The 14,984-nt window shown below is 48.7% G+C and overlaps 1 protein-coding gene across 1 annotated transcript in view; it reads left to right on the top strand.

Annotated features, from left to right (window-relative positions):
- MYO18B (myosin XVIIIB) overlaps positions 1–14,984 on the top strand; it is a 242,549-nt gene that overhangs the window by 23,026 nt on the left and 204,539 nt on the right. The window contains exons 7-11 of the mRNA XM_088800962.1: positions 841–1,017; positions 6,076–6,274; positions 8,212–8,354; positions 9,190–9,290; positions 9,660–9,723. Of these exons, the coding sequence (XP_088657088.1) occupies positions 841–1,017; positions 6,076–6,274; positions 8,212–8,354; positions 9,190–9,290; positions 9,660–9,723 (684 nt within the window). The remainder of the gene's footprint in view (positions 1–840; positions 1,018–6,075; positions 6,275–8,211; positions 8,355–9,189; positions 9,291–9,659; positions 9,724–14,984) is intronic.

The raw sequence follows: 14,984 nt of genomic DNA, 5'->3' as shown, positions 1-14,984 counted from the left end.
AAAAGGTTCTGTCCTGATCCTTTTCCACCCTTCAAAGCGTACCAATCAAGAAAGTGTTTCCTCCAGGAGCTCCATGTGGGCCTCGTTCATTTTCATCCCTCTCTACTCCTCTGCCCACCCCAGGCCTCCATTCCCAGCGGTGTTGGGAGTTTGCAGAAGGCCAGCATCCTCGCAAGAAAGACTGACCCATAAGAGAGCTCAGAGTTGCCCCATATCCCAGAGCATTAGGCCAAGAAAATTCTTTGAAGCTGGAGAGAATGGTGGGAAACCATTTAGAATGGATGCCCTGACGAGAAGTGACAATCACTCTTTGCTTCTAGAAGGGCCTGGGCATATTTCCAAGGGATCAGTGCATGAGGGGCTGTCAGAGAACTGGGACAGTTTGGCCACTGGCCTCCATCCCTGAGCATCACAGAGCACACACAGTGCGCTCCCACAAAGCTCAGAAGGGGAGGAAACAGCAGTGGACCCTGCCCGACTTGGGAACACCACCCGTCTGTTTATGGTATTTGAGATGCAGAGGGTGCTCGGAACCTGGCCACGTCTCGTTCTGAGCATCTCCCCTCATGGTGCAGGGAACATAGGACGGAAGGACCAGTGTGAACAGACCATGGCTCCCAGGCTGCACAGAGGGCAAACGAGAAGGGCTGCCCCTGCTTCCTTTGTAGGGTTTCATGACTCTCTTACCAGAGTCCTTGTGTTCTGTTCTGGTCTTTGATACACAGCCGAAGAGTCGGGGACAGAGTCAGCAGGGCTGTGTGTGTGGGGGGTGGGTGGAGTGGGGGCTGGTGGTGATGTGGGGGCCCAGGAAGCCACAGGACACTGTGTGATGCTTCGCAGGCCAACCCCCCCGCGCTGGACCAGGCCGAAGACCTGGCCTCCCTGGTCAGTGTGAACGAATCAAGCGTCCTGAACACGCTTCTGCACCGCTTCCGGGCTCAGCGGCCGCACACCTGCACTGGGCCAGACCTGATCGTCCTCCAGCCCCGGGGGCCCCCAGCACCCTCCGCAGGCAAGGTGAGGGGTGTCTACGGGGGAAGGGTGTGGGGGGGTCAGGGATAGGATGGGTGGAGCTGGGAGGGGTCCCTCTTCATCTCAGGGGAGAGCAGGGCAGCCCAAGCCCCCTGCAGACCGTCTGTGAGCAGAATCCGGCCAGACATGAGATATGGGGGCATCGTGGGCATGATGTCATCAGGGGCCACGTGATCCCCCTTCTTTGAGGTGAAAGATGAGTAACTGACAGAAACAACAGGAGCTTTAAAGACAATAATGAGAGAAAATATTGAGCGGGTATCAGTCTGTGCCAGGCACTGCTTCGAGCACCTTCGCATATTATCTCAATTCATTCTCCCCCTCCCCCTGCGAAAAAGACAGGTACCATTACTAGTCCCATTTTGAAATGGGAACCGGCTGGGCCAGCCTCTGAACTCTCAGGCTCCCCAAGGGGAGCAGCTGGGATAAAACCCAGGCCACCGGCTCCTGTGTGCTCCCAGCCCCAGGCTGGACTCTGGGGAGTCCCAAACACCCACATCAAACAGAAAACAGAAGCCTCCCTTCTGCTTTGCATTCTTTTTCCTGGGACGCGTGGCCATGGCTGGTTTTTGTCCAGGCCATCAAAGCAAAAGGAGTCTCTGAGCGCCACCTTGTGGAAAGGCCTACAGCCACAACAGAGGAACTAGAGCCCCGGCCGGTCCATTCATTCAAGGGCTATTGATGGAGGGATCGATGGAGGTCTTCTGGGTGCCAGGCACAGAGGAAAGAGCAGGGAAGGAGAATGGCGATAAGCCTGCCCTTCTGGAGCTTCCATTCTAGTGGGGAAAAACAAGCCCAAAATAATAAAGATAACCTGGGGGGGAGGGGAGGAGAGAGTGAAGAGGTCGGGAGAAACGGAGATAGGGGTCAGGTTATACATACGTGGTCATAGTGATTCCGCTTTTACTCTGAGCCTCATGGAGAGTTTTAGCAGAGCAGTGACATGGTCTGACTTATGTCATAAGAGGATGCCCTTGGCTGCTGGGTGGAGGATAGCTGGAAAGGGGCAAAGGTGGGGGCAGGGAGACCCATTGGAGGTCAGATGTCTCATCTGGGCCCTGTTCTGAGAACTTGTCGGCTGGGGAAGGCGCCAGCCTCTAGAACACCTGTGAACACACTGCGGTGTCTTGGAAAGATCACAATGCCTTTCTGGTCTCAGTTTTCTCATCTGTCACTTGGGGATGAAAAGCCACATCTCGCCCTCTAGAGTCCCATGGACATTCCTAGCCTCCAATGGATGCTAAGTCCATCAAAGAGGTGACAGTGGCCCTGCATCCCCTCTCCCCAAGACTTCTCTTCTCCAGGACACCCCACTGCATCCCTTCAGTCCCTTCTCAGACCCCTCACCAGCCTGGCTGATCAAAGCCAGGGGCCTGGGAGGATGACAGCTGCGCACGTGCACCCTCTCCTCCCTCGCTGTGGGGGCTGGGCTTCTGTTCCTGCCGCCCAAAGCCTCTGAGCCTTCTGAGAAGCTGAGTGGCTCCTCTGGCCCCTTAGCAGCCCCTGGGAGGGACATTTTGTACAGACTCTTAGGGCAAATCACTTTCTCACTGGCTATTCTGGTTGGAGGCATCCATTTCAGAACCTGGGCCAAAGATCCCAAAAATGCAGGCGGGGGAACATCCTGGAGGGAGGAATTTGAGTCCTGAGATCCCCCTAAGCCCCTAACCCAGTGTGGCACCCTTCCCTCAAGCCATCCAACCCCCCACACCCAAACCCACAGCTGGCTTCTGTTCTTTGTCTGAGTCACGGCTGGTTCCTCCAATGGCCACCAGGTGGCAGCACAGACCTGTGGTGAGGCTGGAACTGGGCCCACCTTCAAGACCGCCTGGGTGAGGTCTAGGGCAGTGCTGGGGGTCCTTTCACCGGGGGTCTGGGCCCACGGGAGGCTCGGAGCTGCGTGTGTGCCTGGGGGTTACAGGTCTTCACGGGTATGAGTGTGGGTGTTACCGTGTCGGGTGTAGGTGGGCCTGCCTCAGGGTGCGGGGGCCGCTACAACTGTTGGTTGCATTGCCGTGAGCACGCCTGTGTGCGAGCATGCAAGGGTGCATGTGCACAAACACAAGTAATTTTTCACATGCGTGCACCCATGCACCCATGTTCATACACAAGGGCCTGCTTCTGCAGAATTCTCCCTTCTCTCCTCTGCACTGTGGGCCTGAGGGGGCCTGTTGTTGAACTTCAGTGTTTCCAGCGTGGGAGCTAGTTCCAGGACACAGACCTAGGACCCTGTACCTGCCTCAGGCCTTAAGACCGTCTCCAGCGTGGCCAGGACGTGTCTCATACCTTTGCCAGCGGTGGAGTCCCGTGCTTTGCATCAGAATAGGGACTCCTTACTATTCCTAGAGGCTTGGGGGCACAAAGCTTTGCAGTGGACTGGGGTAGCCCTCACCCCAGGTTGGAGGGCCAGGATAGGGTGAGGGCCACCACACTGGGATTAGTGCCCCCGGTCCTGCCAAGGCACTGGAGAGGGCAGATGGGGCATTGCGGGGCCCACTGCCTGCCCACTTAGCGTCCTGTGCTTCCCATGCCTCCCTCCCGCTGGCCCATTCTGCTGTTCCCTTTGGTGCCCTTCCGCTGACCTCACTGTGTCCACTGCTTCTTCCCTTCTCCCTGAAGGCCACGTGAAGCAGACCTTTGTCAAGATCACCAACGACCTTCATGCTGCCAAGTCCAGTGGTCAGGTCTCCTGTCTCTTTTGACTTGACCCTCAGCAGCATTTGATGGAGGCAGGTCCCTCCCTCCTCCTGCAAATGCTCCCTTCCTTGGCTCCAGGACTCCGCCCTCCTGGTTTTCCTCTGTCCCACCAGCACTGCTTCTCAGCCTCCTTTGGGGGTCGCCCTGCCCTCCACTTCAGGTGCTCTGTCCCCACACCTCTTCTCTCCTCCTCTTTAAACACCCACCTGGTGATCTCATCCAGGTTCATGGCTTTACAATGACTCCCATTTCATATAATTTATTATTTGTTTCGTTTATCATCAGTCTTTTCCCAACAGAAAGCAAGCTCCACAAGCAGGGCTTTTTTTTTTTTTAAGTTAGGTTTATTAAGGTCTACTTTACATACAGTTAAAATCACCTTTGCTGGTGTTCTGTAAGTTTTGGACAAATGTGTATAGGTGTTTAGCTGCCTCAACGGTCAATTACAGGACAGTTCTCTCACCCCCAAACGTTTGCCAGACACTGTGTGATCATCCCCGCCCCTATGTCCTGACATTGGCAGCCACTGATCTGTTTGTTTGGGGTTTCTTTTGGTCCCTATAGAATAGTTGTACCTTTTCTGAAAAGTCGTACACTGTATTTTGCCGTGTATAATGCGCTCCCGTGTATAACGTGCTCCCGTGTATAATGCGCTCCCGTGTATAATGTGCACCCACGTTTTTGGCCCAAACTTTCGGGGGAAACAATCTTTAATTTTAATTTTTCAATTCCAGTTTTTATTTGTTTACATTTAGGTACTTGTTTTTTGTATTATAAAGGAATTTTAGCATTTATTTTTTAACATATTATCGTACGAGAAATTATGTAACAAATAATTACAAAACACAAGAACAGATACAAGTACAAGAAATTTTATGTACTGGTAACACATTTACGGTACTTACCCATCAACGAAGACCAAGAACTCTTCGTCTTACAAGTTCATCTTAAGTTCAACCAAACCGATTATTGTATTCCAGGGTATTATTTTGCATATGGATATCGTCCATTATTGATATCTAGAGTTACACTTTTAACTCATAAGTATAAATAAAAGAATCAGAAACATTTATATAGATACAGAATTAGTACCCATGTATAATGCACATCTTTATTTTTCCCTCACAAATTTGGGCAAAAAAGTGTGCATTATACATGGCAAAATACGGTAAATGGAATCTTATAGTATATAACCTTTTGAATTAGTCTCTTCCACTTACAACAATGCATTTGAGATTCACCCATATTGTTGCAGCTATCAGCTGTTTGTTTCTTTATTTCATTGTATTTTATTGTACTAGTTTGTTTATTGATTCATAGGGGGACCAGTTGTCCTGGAGTCCCCAGGGCACAGGTTTCCTGGAACATGAGATTTTCAAAGCTAAAACCAGGATGGTTGGTTATCCTAGTTCACTAGTTGAAGGACATTTGGATGGTTTCTAGTTTTGGGTGATTTTGAATATACTTTCAATATAACCAATGACATAGAAGGGTTTTTTGTGACCATAACTGTTCATTTCTCTTGGGCAAATACCTAGAAGTCAGATTGCAGGGTTGTGTGATGTGTGCACATCTCACTGTATAAGAAACTGCCAATTTTCCTGAGTGACTGTATCATTTAGCATTCCCACCAGCATCGTATGAGAATCCTAGTTGCTCCGTATCATCACCAGAACTTGGTAGTGAGAGTTAAAAAAACTAAAAACATTTTAAAAGCCATTCTCATAGGTGTATAATGGTATCTCCTCATGGTTGTCAGAGATTTCCTTTATCCATTTTGTGTGGTGTTATGCCCTCAGTGCCTGGGACAGTACCTGCTACACAGTAGACAATGACTTTGTTTTAATTGAACGAGTGGAGAAATAAATGAATGAAGTGGAAGGGACATCAGGTATTACCTAAATGTGTGATGACAAATATATAGCACACATACCCCTTTGTCCCATTCCATTTCCATGGCAGACATTACTAATCAATTGTACCATTTTATCCAGCTACCTCTTTTCAGGCAGGTGCCATCCAATAATTGGGGTTGTGAGTGAGATGAGCCCCAGGAGCTAGCAAAGCTCTAGTTCAAGTCTCCCACTAGCTGAAGAGGGGAGGAGACCCAGCCAGACTCTGAGTAGGGTCATCGGCTACCCAAGGAGCCACAGTGAATCAGGCCACAGGACTAGATGCCCAGGCTGGACTCTTCCCAGTAAAACGTGGGACCTCTGTCACAAGGCTGGAATAGGACGGGAGGCAGGGACACAGATCTGGACTTGAGGCTGGGATGGGGCACGGTCTTGGAGTGCTCCCTGGGCACTGGCTGGGGTGGGAAAGCTGATGCCTGGGATTTTCCTGCAGGTGCCCAGGGGCCGCCAGGATGGCCTGCCTGCTCACATTGGCTCCCTGGTCCAGCGGGCATACTGGGCGCTGCTGAGCCAGCGGAGAGACCAAAGCATTGTGGCCCTGGGCCGCAGCGGTGCTGGGAAGACCACCTGCTGCGAGCAGGCCCTCGAGCACCTGGTGGAGATGGCAGGCAGTGTGGATGGCAGTGTCTCAGGTACAGTGGTCTCCAGGTGACATGTAGCGAGGGTGGGGGGGAGGTGGCGAGAGTTGGAAAGGGGCACAGGGCTGCTCTTCCTTATATCCATCCAGCTAGCATTCACTGAGCAAATGTGCAGACCCTGTGCTTGCTATTGGCCGGGGCTACCCCAGTCCATTGGACACCTTGGTGTTAGTTAGTAAAAGGTAGTCCTTTCTTAAGCCCTTCACAGCCATCTGTGGATCATCCTACATTGACATTCTTAGAACTAAATCATCCTAATAAGTATGCAAAGCTATGACAGTGCAATGCAAATGATGTGGCCCTTGGCTGTGGTATCCTTGTGCAGTGCACAACCTGTTGAACTGTGCAGAGGACCCATAAGTAAAGACAGAAGGGCATGGTCTAGGCTCTTGAGGAGCTGACAGCCAGAAGGGCGTCAGTGCGAAACTTCAACGCTCTGCACAGTGTTTGCAGAGCTGATTAAGGGAGAAGTGGCAGGAGCACGGAGGAGGGGAAAAGGGGCTTCCTGGAGGAAATGATGTTTGAGCTAGGCCTTAAAGAAAGAGTGCCAGTTTATAATAATGATGTAATTACAATATTGGTAATGATCATAACCAACAGTGGCTGAGGACTTAGGTGCCGGGTCCTAGTCCAAGCAAATTAACTTATTTATTATATAAAACAGCCCCATAAGGTAGATGTTATTTACATTTTATAGCTGAGGACATTAAGACTCAGAGAAGTTAACTAGCTTGCCTAAGTCCACACAGCGAATACATCCCACTGCTGAGATTCAAACTAGGCAGTCTGGCTCTAGAGCTGTATCCCCTGGGCCAGCGTTCTGCTCCTCTAAGGAGTCTTTTTTTTTAATTAAAGTTTATTGGGGTGACAATTGTTAATCCTCTAAGGAGTCTTTAAACATTTCCTCTCCTAATCATCCCCCCCCACCATGAAATTTTAATGCTATAAACATACCATGATCTATTCACGTATATATGTCTGTGCTCTATACATAAGAAAGTAAAATTGCCCCCACCCCCAGGAATCACTTTCTGCCCTCTTGGAGACTACATTCTCCCTGCCGAGAATCCCTGGCCTAGGCAATATTGCTTTTCTGGTTGTAATAAATAGAATACCATCCACACCACATTTGGAGCCCGTTCTAAGCACTTGCCATTCTTAAATCATTTAGTCCTCATAACAACCCTATGAAATAGGGACAGTTGTCATCCCCTCTGTGCCTGACCCACAGGGAGGTTAATTCATTTGTCCCACATCAGGTAGCTAGCAAAGGGCAGAGCCCATATTCAAACTCGCTTCACCACTGTGCTCTGCTGCTTCTCCACTGGGGTGATTCTAGTGCTTTACTGATGACCTGCTCCACCCCTGGGCCGTGTTAGGGGCTGGGGATACAGTGTGGAGAGGGGCCCGTCTTTGCTTTCCTAAAATGTAGTTCTGCTGTGAGTGTATGTTAGAGTGTGGGAGTCAGGGGAGGCGGCATCCAGGTGACTGGCAGAGTACCTGACGCATAAGTGCTTGATAAATAGTTGTGGGGAGACTGAAGGGCTTTTCAAGCCTGCTGCGATGGGGACTCCCCTGAGAGCAGGTCTGAGAACATTAATGTCTTGCCTTCCTCTTGGGCTCCACCATGCCCAGGAGACACTAGGGCAATAGCCCCTGTTACCCAGAATGTACCAATCCTAGGCTTGTGTATCTCCCCATCTTAACTCAGTCTTGCTCCCCCTACACCCCTGCTTGCAGCACAGGGCCAGCCTGGCTTTGAAATGTGTGGTTTAGAGTTGAGTTGAGGAGGTGGCAGGGAACCCACTGGGTCCTGGGGCCAGGATGGTGTCTGGCCCCCGGGCAAGGGGCAGTGAGGAAGGCGGTCCTGTGAGAAGAGAGAGTGGTAGCACCTGGGCCACGGGTGATACCCTGCCGCATGCCACCCACAGTGGAGAAGATCCGAGCCACCTTCACCATCCTGCGGGCCTTTGGCTCCGTGTCCACTGGCCACAGCCACAGTGCCACCCGCTTCACCATGGGGATGTCACTGGACTTCAATGCCACCGGCCGAGTGACAGCTGCACAGCTCCAGGTGAGGCCTCTGGGTGAATGGGAAAGGAGTGTCCTTGGGGCTATGGCATCTTCAGCGCCCACGCTTCCAGCAGGGACCCTGGAATGTGTCTAAATGGTCATGGCTCCCCCAGCCATGGCCAGCTCCTGCCCACCTCGCTCAGCCCCCCCCCAGAAAGTCCACTCCTAGAGCAAGCCGGCCCACCTGTACCTCAGAATATCACGGGGACGAAATATTCATGACTAAACATGTAATTCAGCCTCTCATTAGTGGGGTCTTAGAAGCATGAGCTGAAACAGGCTCACCAGCCTTCTGTGGCAGTCAGTGTGTGGGGAACACATACCTGCTTGTTCCTGTCTCCAGAAGCACCCGGGCTGCTCCCTTTCCCGCTCAAGCATTCTGTTTGAACAGAAAATAGATTAGGTTATTAGAAGTGTTGTTTGTATGTGGAGCTGGTACAATACGCAGACTCAAGGAAAAGTCATCTGTGCCAAATAAGTCCCTTTACCATCCTGGCCCTAAACCACATCCGTGCCTATTTGGGTCAAGTTACTAAAGGCTTCTGTGAAATAAGAATATGTTGGAGGGTGGCCCCACGTCATTTCCCCTCCCTGTGGATACCTTCATTGGAGGAGTCTATTGCATTAGCTGAGCCCCTAGATGGACTCTGGGATAGCGAGACAAAGGGCTGGTAAGTTGGGATACAAAGGTGTCCAGGGGAGTTTGGGCTCGAGATGTTGCTTCAAAGGGTGGGCCAAAGTGGGGCACTCTGTCGGGGCCTCCAGGGAGCTAGGCACCAGGCCGGGGGCAGATGTACACCAAGTGCTGATCATGTGCCCGTCCTGTCCCCTTGCAGACGATGCTTTTGGAGAAGAGCCGTGTGGCACGGCAGCCAGAAGGGGAAGGCAACTTCGAGGTCTTCTCCCAGATGCTAGCAGGATTGGACCTGGATCTCAGGTGAGTCCCTGGGCCGGGAGGGGACAGCTGAGAGCAGTGAGATGAGGGGCACCCGCTCTCCAGGGGCCCAGCCTTAGCTCTGCCCAGAACAGAGAGGCAGAGGGACCCAGTGGGTAGGAACCTGGCCTCCAATTCCAGCTGCCTGGTACTGCTCACGGGTTGGGTGACTTTGGCTACGTGCCATCCACTCTGAACCTCTGTTTCTTCCTCTGTCCAGTAGAAATAATACCTTGGCTGACCTTACAGGATCAAGGGAGATAGTTTACATAAAGCTCTTTATAAATGCTGGGAGGTGGTGGAGGCTGTCTGCTGTGAAAGTGGCATGTCAGTACAGGGCTCCCTTATTTCTTGTCCCTTCTCTGCTTCCAGGACAGAGCTGCACCTGCACCAGATGGCAGAACACAACTCCTTTGGCATGGGCACTTGGCCTAAGGTAAGGGGGCGGTCTTTCCAGGGTGTGTGTGGTTCTCTGTGACCCTGTGGTCAGGATGGGAGGGTGATAGAGAGGTTCCCCCTGTGACTTGTCTCCTTTGCCACTGGGGTTCGTAGTTGGCAAGGGCTGGTCATATGGGGGAGGCAAGTCTGGACTTATTGAGAAATGAGACTGGTACAAATAAAGAAGCAAGAGGTGGTATACATGGAGATATGTTATCTGAGTTCAAATCCCGGCTCTGACACTTACTAAATATGCGACCTCAGGCATAGAACCTGACCTCTCAGAACATCTGTATCCTCTTCGGTAAAACAATGACGGGAATTTTATCAGCTTCATGGGGTTGTTGTGAGGATTAAATGAAATGATATGCGTAAAGCACTTAGCACAGGGCTTGGCCTAAATCAATCAATCGGCACTCTTAGTAAATATTACTGATGAGTAATGTAGATAGGACCTTGAGAGACAGTATTCAATTATTGACAGAAGCAAATTGTTCACTTATTTATTCTTTTATTCATTTGTTTAACAATTGTTTTCTGAGTCCCCCCCCTCCCCCCAGCACACACACACCTGTGGTAGGTTTGTGCTAAGTGCTGGGATTATGGTCCTTATGCATGAATTTTAGCTCCAGCAGGGAAGACAGGCATAGGAATTAATGCAATCATGTGGGACAAGGATATGCCAAAGATTACACAGGATGCTGTGGAGACCAGAAGATAGTCGAAAGAACTATTAGGTTGGTGCAAAAGTAATTGCGGTTTTTGCAATTATTTTTAACCTTTACACTGCAATTACTTTTGCACCAATCTAGTACTTGGCTTCAGTCAGGGAAGGCTTCCTAGCAAAGGGACATTTGACCTGGGTTTTGAAGGATGAGTAGGAGTTCACCATGTAAAAGGGCATGGATAACTCCTACACCAAAACCTCTTTCCAAACACGCATGTCTGGGAAACAAATGGTGCTTGAATAATTGGATATCCTCATGCAAAAAAAAATGAATTTCAATTCATAACCTCACATTCATGAAAATTAACAAAAAATGGGTCATAGACCTAAATATAAAACTTAAAACCATAACATTTCTAGAAGAAAATAGGAGAAACATTTCTCTAACCTTAGATTGGGCAACGATTTCTTAGATGTGACACAAGTCCATAGGAGAACAAATTGAGAAGTTGTACTTTATTAAAATTAAGAACTTCTGCTCTTTGAAATTCACTGTTATGATGAAAAACAAGCCACAGACTGGGAGAGAATATTTGCAAATCACGTATCTGCTAAAGTGTTTGCATCCAGAATATATAAATGACTTTCAAAATTCATAAGTAAAACAACCCAACAAAAATGATCGGCAAAAGATTTCAACATACACTTCACCGAAGATGATATATGGATAGCAACAAGCACGTGAAAATATGCCCAACATCATTCGTCGTTAAAGAAATTCAAACTAAAGCCACAATGCCATGCCCACAATCCCAAGGCTATCTACATTAAAAAAGATTCATCAACCAAGTGCTGGTGAGACTTTGGAGTAACTGGAATTCTCACATGCTGCTGGGGGGAATGTAAAATAGTACAGTCATTTTGGAAAAAACTATTTCTTAATCAAGTTAAACATACACCTCCCATATGACACACTATTCCACTCCTGGGAATTTACGCCAAAGAATGATAGGGTATGTCCATACAAAAACTTTCACATGAAAGTTCATAGCGGTTTTATTTCTAACAGCCCAAACCTGGAAACTACCCAAATGTCTATTAACAGGTGAATGGAGGAATACATTTTGGAATATCCATAAAGATAATATACTCTTCAGCAATAAAAATGAATGAACTAGTGACATATCCAAGAACACGATCGCTCTCAAAATAATTATACGAGTGAAAAATGTCAGATGAAAGAGAGAACACGGTGTGATCCCATGCATGTGAAAGTCTAGAAAACAGGGACAGAGAATGGATCACTAGGTGCCTGGGATTGTGTGGGGGCAGGAGGAGGAGAGAACGATTCTAAAAGGGAGCTTTTGGGGGTGAGGGATATGGCCCTTGTCTTTATTTTGCTGATGGTTTCATAAGTGTATAGGTCAAAGCTTATGCATTTGTACGGTGTAAAGACAAGTCCTTTATTCTTCATCAAGTATACCTCTGTAAGCTGTTATACACACACTCTGCTGGGTACGATCCACAGTTGCTGATCCAGCAGGTCTGGGGTGGGGCCTGAGAATATGCATTTCTCACAAATTCTCAGTGTTGCAGATGCTGCTGGTCCAGGGACCCCTCTTTGAGAACCATTGCAGCAGAGTCTGTTTTTGCAGTGGGTGGGGTGGGATGGAGTGAGGTGAGGCGGCTCCCCATGTATAAATGCTAGGGGCTCATCAATCCACGCTTCTCCTTCTTTATGTCCCCTTCATTTGGGGGGGGGGGGCTCTGCAGTGTGTTCTTCTTTCAGATCCTTTCTCCCCATGATCGGGGGTGGGGCGGAGAGTTAGGAGCTCAGACCTTGACCTCCTGGGCAAAGGGTGAGAAGCTATCCCAGCACTGGGTTTTCTTGTTCATTTAATGAGTTTTGGCCAAGTGGATCCATTTGAATCAGCAAGAGGGTTGTTGGTTTTCCTGTTGTTTTTGAAGAGGCAAAGGGCCCAAGCCTGGCCCTGAGAGCGCTCGCCAGCCTGGCCTGTTTATTCACAGTCTGCGTATGGGAACTGGTCACAGCGTGAATCGTGTCAAGGAGGCGTTTGAAGTAATTTTCTTTTTTTCCCCCCTGTATGGCTTGGGGGTTGTTATTTTAGATCAGTGGATCTGTGGCAGCTAGTCGGGTGTTTCATCGTTCTCGCTCTGAAACCTGGCAGGGGTGAGAGACTGTTTTCTGTTCCCTAAAACAAAAATAGAGTCGGAAAACTCTTGGTCTTTGACACAAGCCTGGACTAGCTTTCTGGGACTGGGCAGTCCAGGTACAGTCTCTGTAAGGGAATTAGGCCGTCAGGAAATGCGCCCCAAGAATGGGAGTTGCCAAGTACAGCTCTCAAAGTTGCCAGAGTCAGCAAATACAAATGCAGGATACCCAGAATTTATCCATCGTATATCTGATCTAATAATGTATAGCATGGTGACTGTAGGTGATAATACTGTATTGTTTGTCTCCTTGAAATTTCCTAGGAGAGTAGATCTGAAATGTCCTCGCCACACACACACAACTGGTAACTATGTGAGGGTATTCTGACTGTGTGACGAGAGGGTGGTAGTCATTTCACAGTGTCTACGTATATCAAATCATCACATTGTACTCCTACAATATATATAATTGTTTGTCAATTATAACTCAATCAAGCTGGAAAAAGGCAGGATGCCCAGTTAAATTTGAATTTCAGAAACACATCATACAATTTTCAGTATACAGGTATGTCCCAAATATTGGCAATGGGCACACCTGGAGTTGGATCAGAGAAGGCTGCTTGGAGGAGGTGGCATGAGATGGTCTGGATTAAGAGTCTCGTTAGACAGGTGCTTTGAGGCCAGCATTGTACAGGAAATGTACTGATACTAAAACTTCATCCATTGTTTATCTGAAATGGAAATTGAACTCGATGGCCTGCATTTTCTCTGGCAATTCTACAGCCCAAATTCACCTCTTCCTCCCAGCCAGTCCCTCTGACTCTGATTCGTTCTGCTTCTATTTCATCTGTACCAATCGGTTCTATCGTCTCCTGAAAATTCGCTGAGGATGACAGTGGTCAAGAAATGGGTTCTGGAGTCCAACACACCCAGGTTCAAATCCCAATACCAGCACTTAGGTGGCCTCAAGCAAAGGGACCTCACTTCCCTGGCCCTACGTTTCCTCAGTTGTAAAACTGGGATGGTTCCAGTTCTCCCTGCTCCCAAGTTCAATGAGATAAAACCCGTTAACTATTTGGAAAGTGCCTGGAATTTGATCGATGTCAGCTTTTATTATTACTGTTACTGTTATTTATTCAGTATTCTGCTGGATGGCAGCAGTGGACCAGTTGTGTGGGGCAAGGCCTCAATGGCCCATGAGACTCCAATCCTTGGTGATACACACCACATTTTTTCTCTTACTGGCTTTATCTCTTTCCTCCTCTAGTTTATATTTTTAATGAAACATTGATTTTTTTTTTTAAATACATACTTTCTGTGAAAAAAGTCAGAAAAAGAGATACATACAAAATAAAAACCAAGACACTGCCACAACCAAAAAACAGTCACCGGTTACTTCACCATCCAGAGACCTCCACTGGTAACGTTTTGCAGATTTCCTCTCAGTGTTTTTCCTATGAATATTTTATATAGTTTATAACAAGCTGTATGTCATTAACTCGTTCACCGACCATATTTTTAATGACTAGACAGTCACGGCAGAGTCATGATTCCCTGATGATTTCCCTAATGTTGTCCATTTTCAAAAAGCTTCTAAACCCTTTCTGTAGTTCCGAATGACCATCTGTGGACCACAGTACCAGCGTTTCCACCTCCGGCTTCCCAGCCTTCTGTCCAAGGGGAGGCCTCCTGTCATGCTCTTCTTTTATGATCTTGGTAACAACCTCTCATCGCATATCACACTGTTTGTTTACTTCCAGTCTGTCTCCTCTCAGGCCCTCGCGAGGATGGAGGGTCTTCTGTGTCCTGTTCACTGCTACAAGACCTAGCACTGAGCCAGGCACACACAGTGCTTTGTTGAGTGAATAACGAATAGGCGTGCCCCCCTCACCAGGACTTGGCTGACAGCACATCTTTTCAGTATTTTAAACTTTGCTACCGTGGGAGCAGAGCTGCGTTCCTGACACTTTACTTGACCCCTGGGTGGCTTTGAAGCGCTGATGCTGTCTTGGGATCCACTGCCTGTGTCCTGGGAGCTGGGGCAGTTGCTGGGAATGGCAGAGGGCTGAGAAGAGGGGAGAAGAGGGTTTGGAGCTCTCATCCCTCAGCCAGCCTGGGCATCTGGAGTCCTCAAACTCAGGACTGGTAGCGCCATGCGCCTGGCTCAGTGAGTGGACACACTACCCCAGCATCAGGGGCTCTTATTTGGGGATACTAACTGGCTCATAGACATTCATTTATCAATGCATATTTATTGACCTTATTAAATCCCAGGCATTGGCACGGAGGTAACTCAGCTGGGTCTCTGTTGTCAAAGGACTCACATTTTGGAGGCGGGTGGGGGCTGCCACAGCCACAGAAGTGTATTATTCCAAGCTAGAGTGATAAGTGCCGAAATAGAGGTGTTTATAGCCTGAGGG

Source organism: Rhinolophus sinicus, chromosome 9 (assembly GCF_057876585.1).
Source record: "Rhinolophus sinicus isolate RSI-liver-muscle chromosome 9, RSI-T2T, whole genome shotgun sequence".
NCBI classification, from domain to species: Eukaryota; Metazoa; Chordata; class Mammalia; order Chiroptera; family Rhinolophidae; genus Rhinolophus; species Rhinolophus sinicus.
This window is presented reverse-complemented; position numbering and strand designations above follow the sequence as displayed.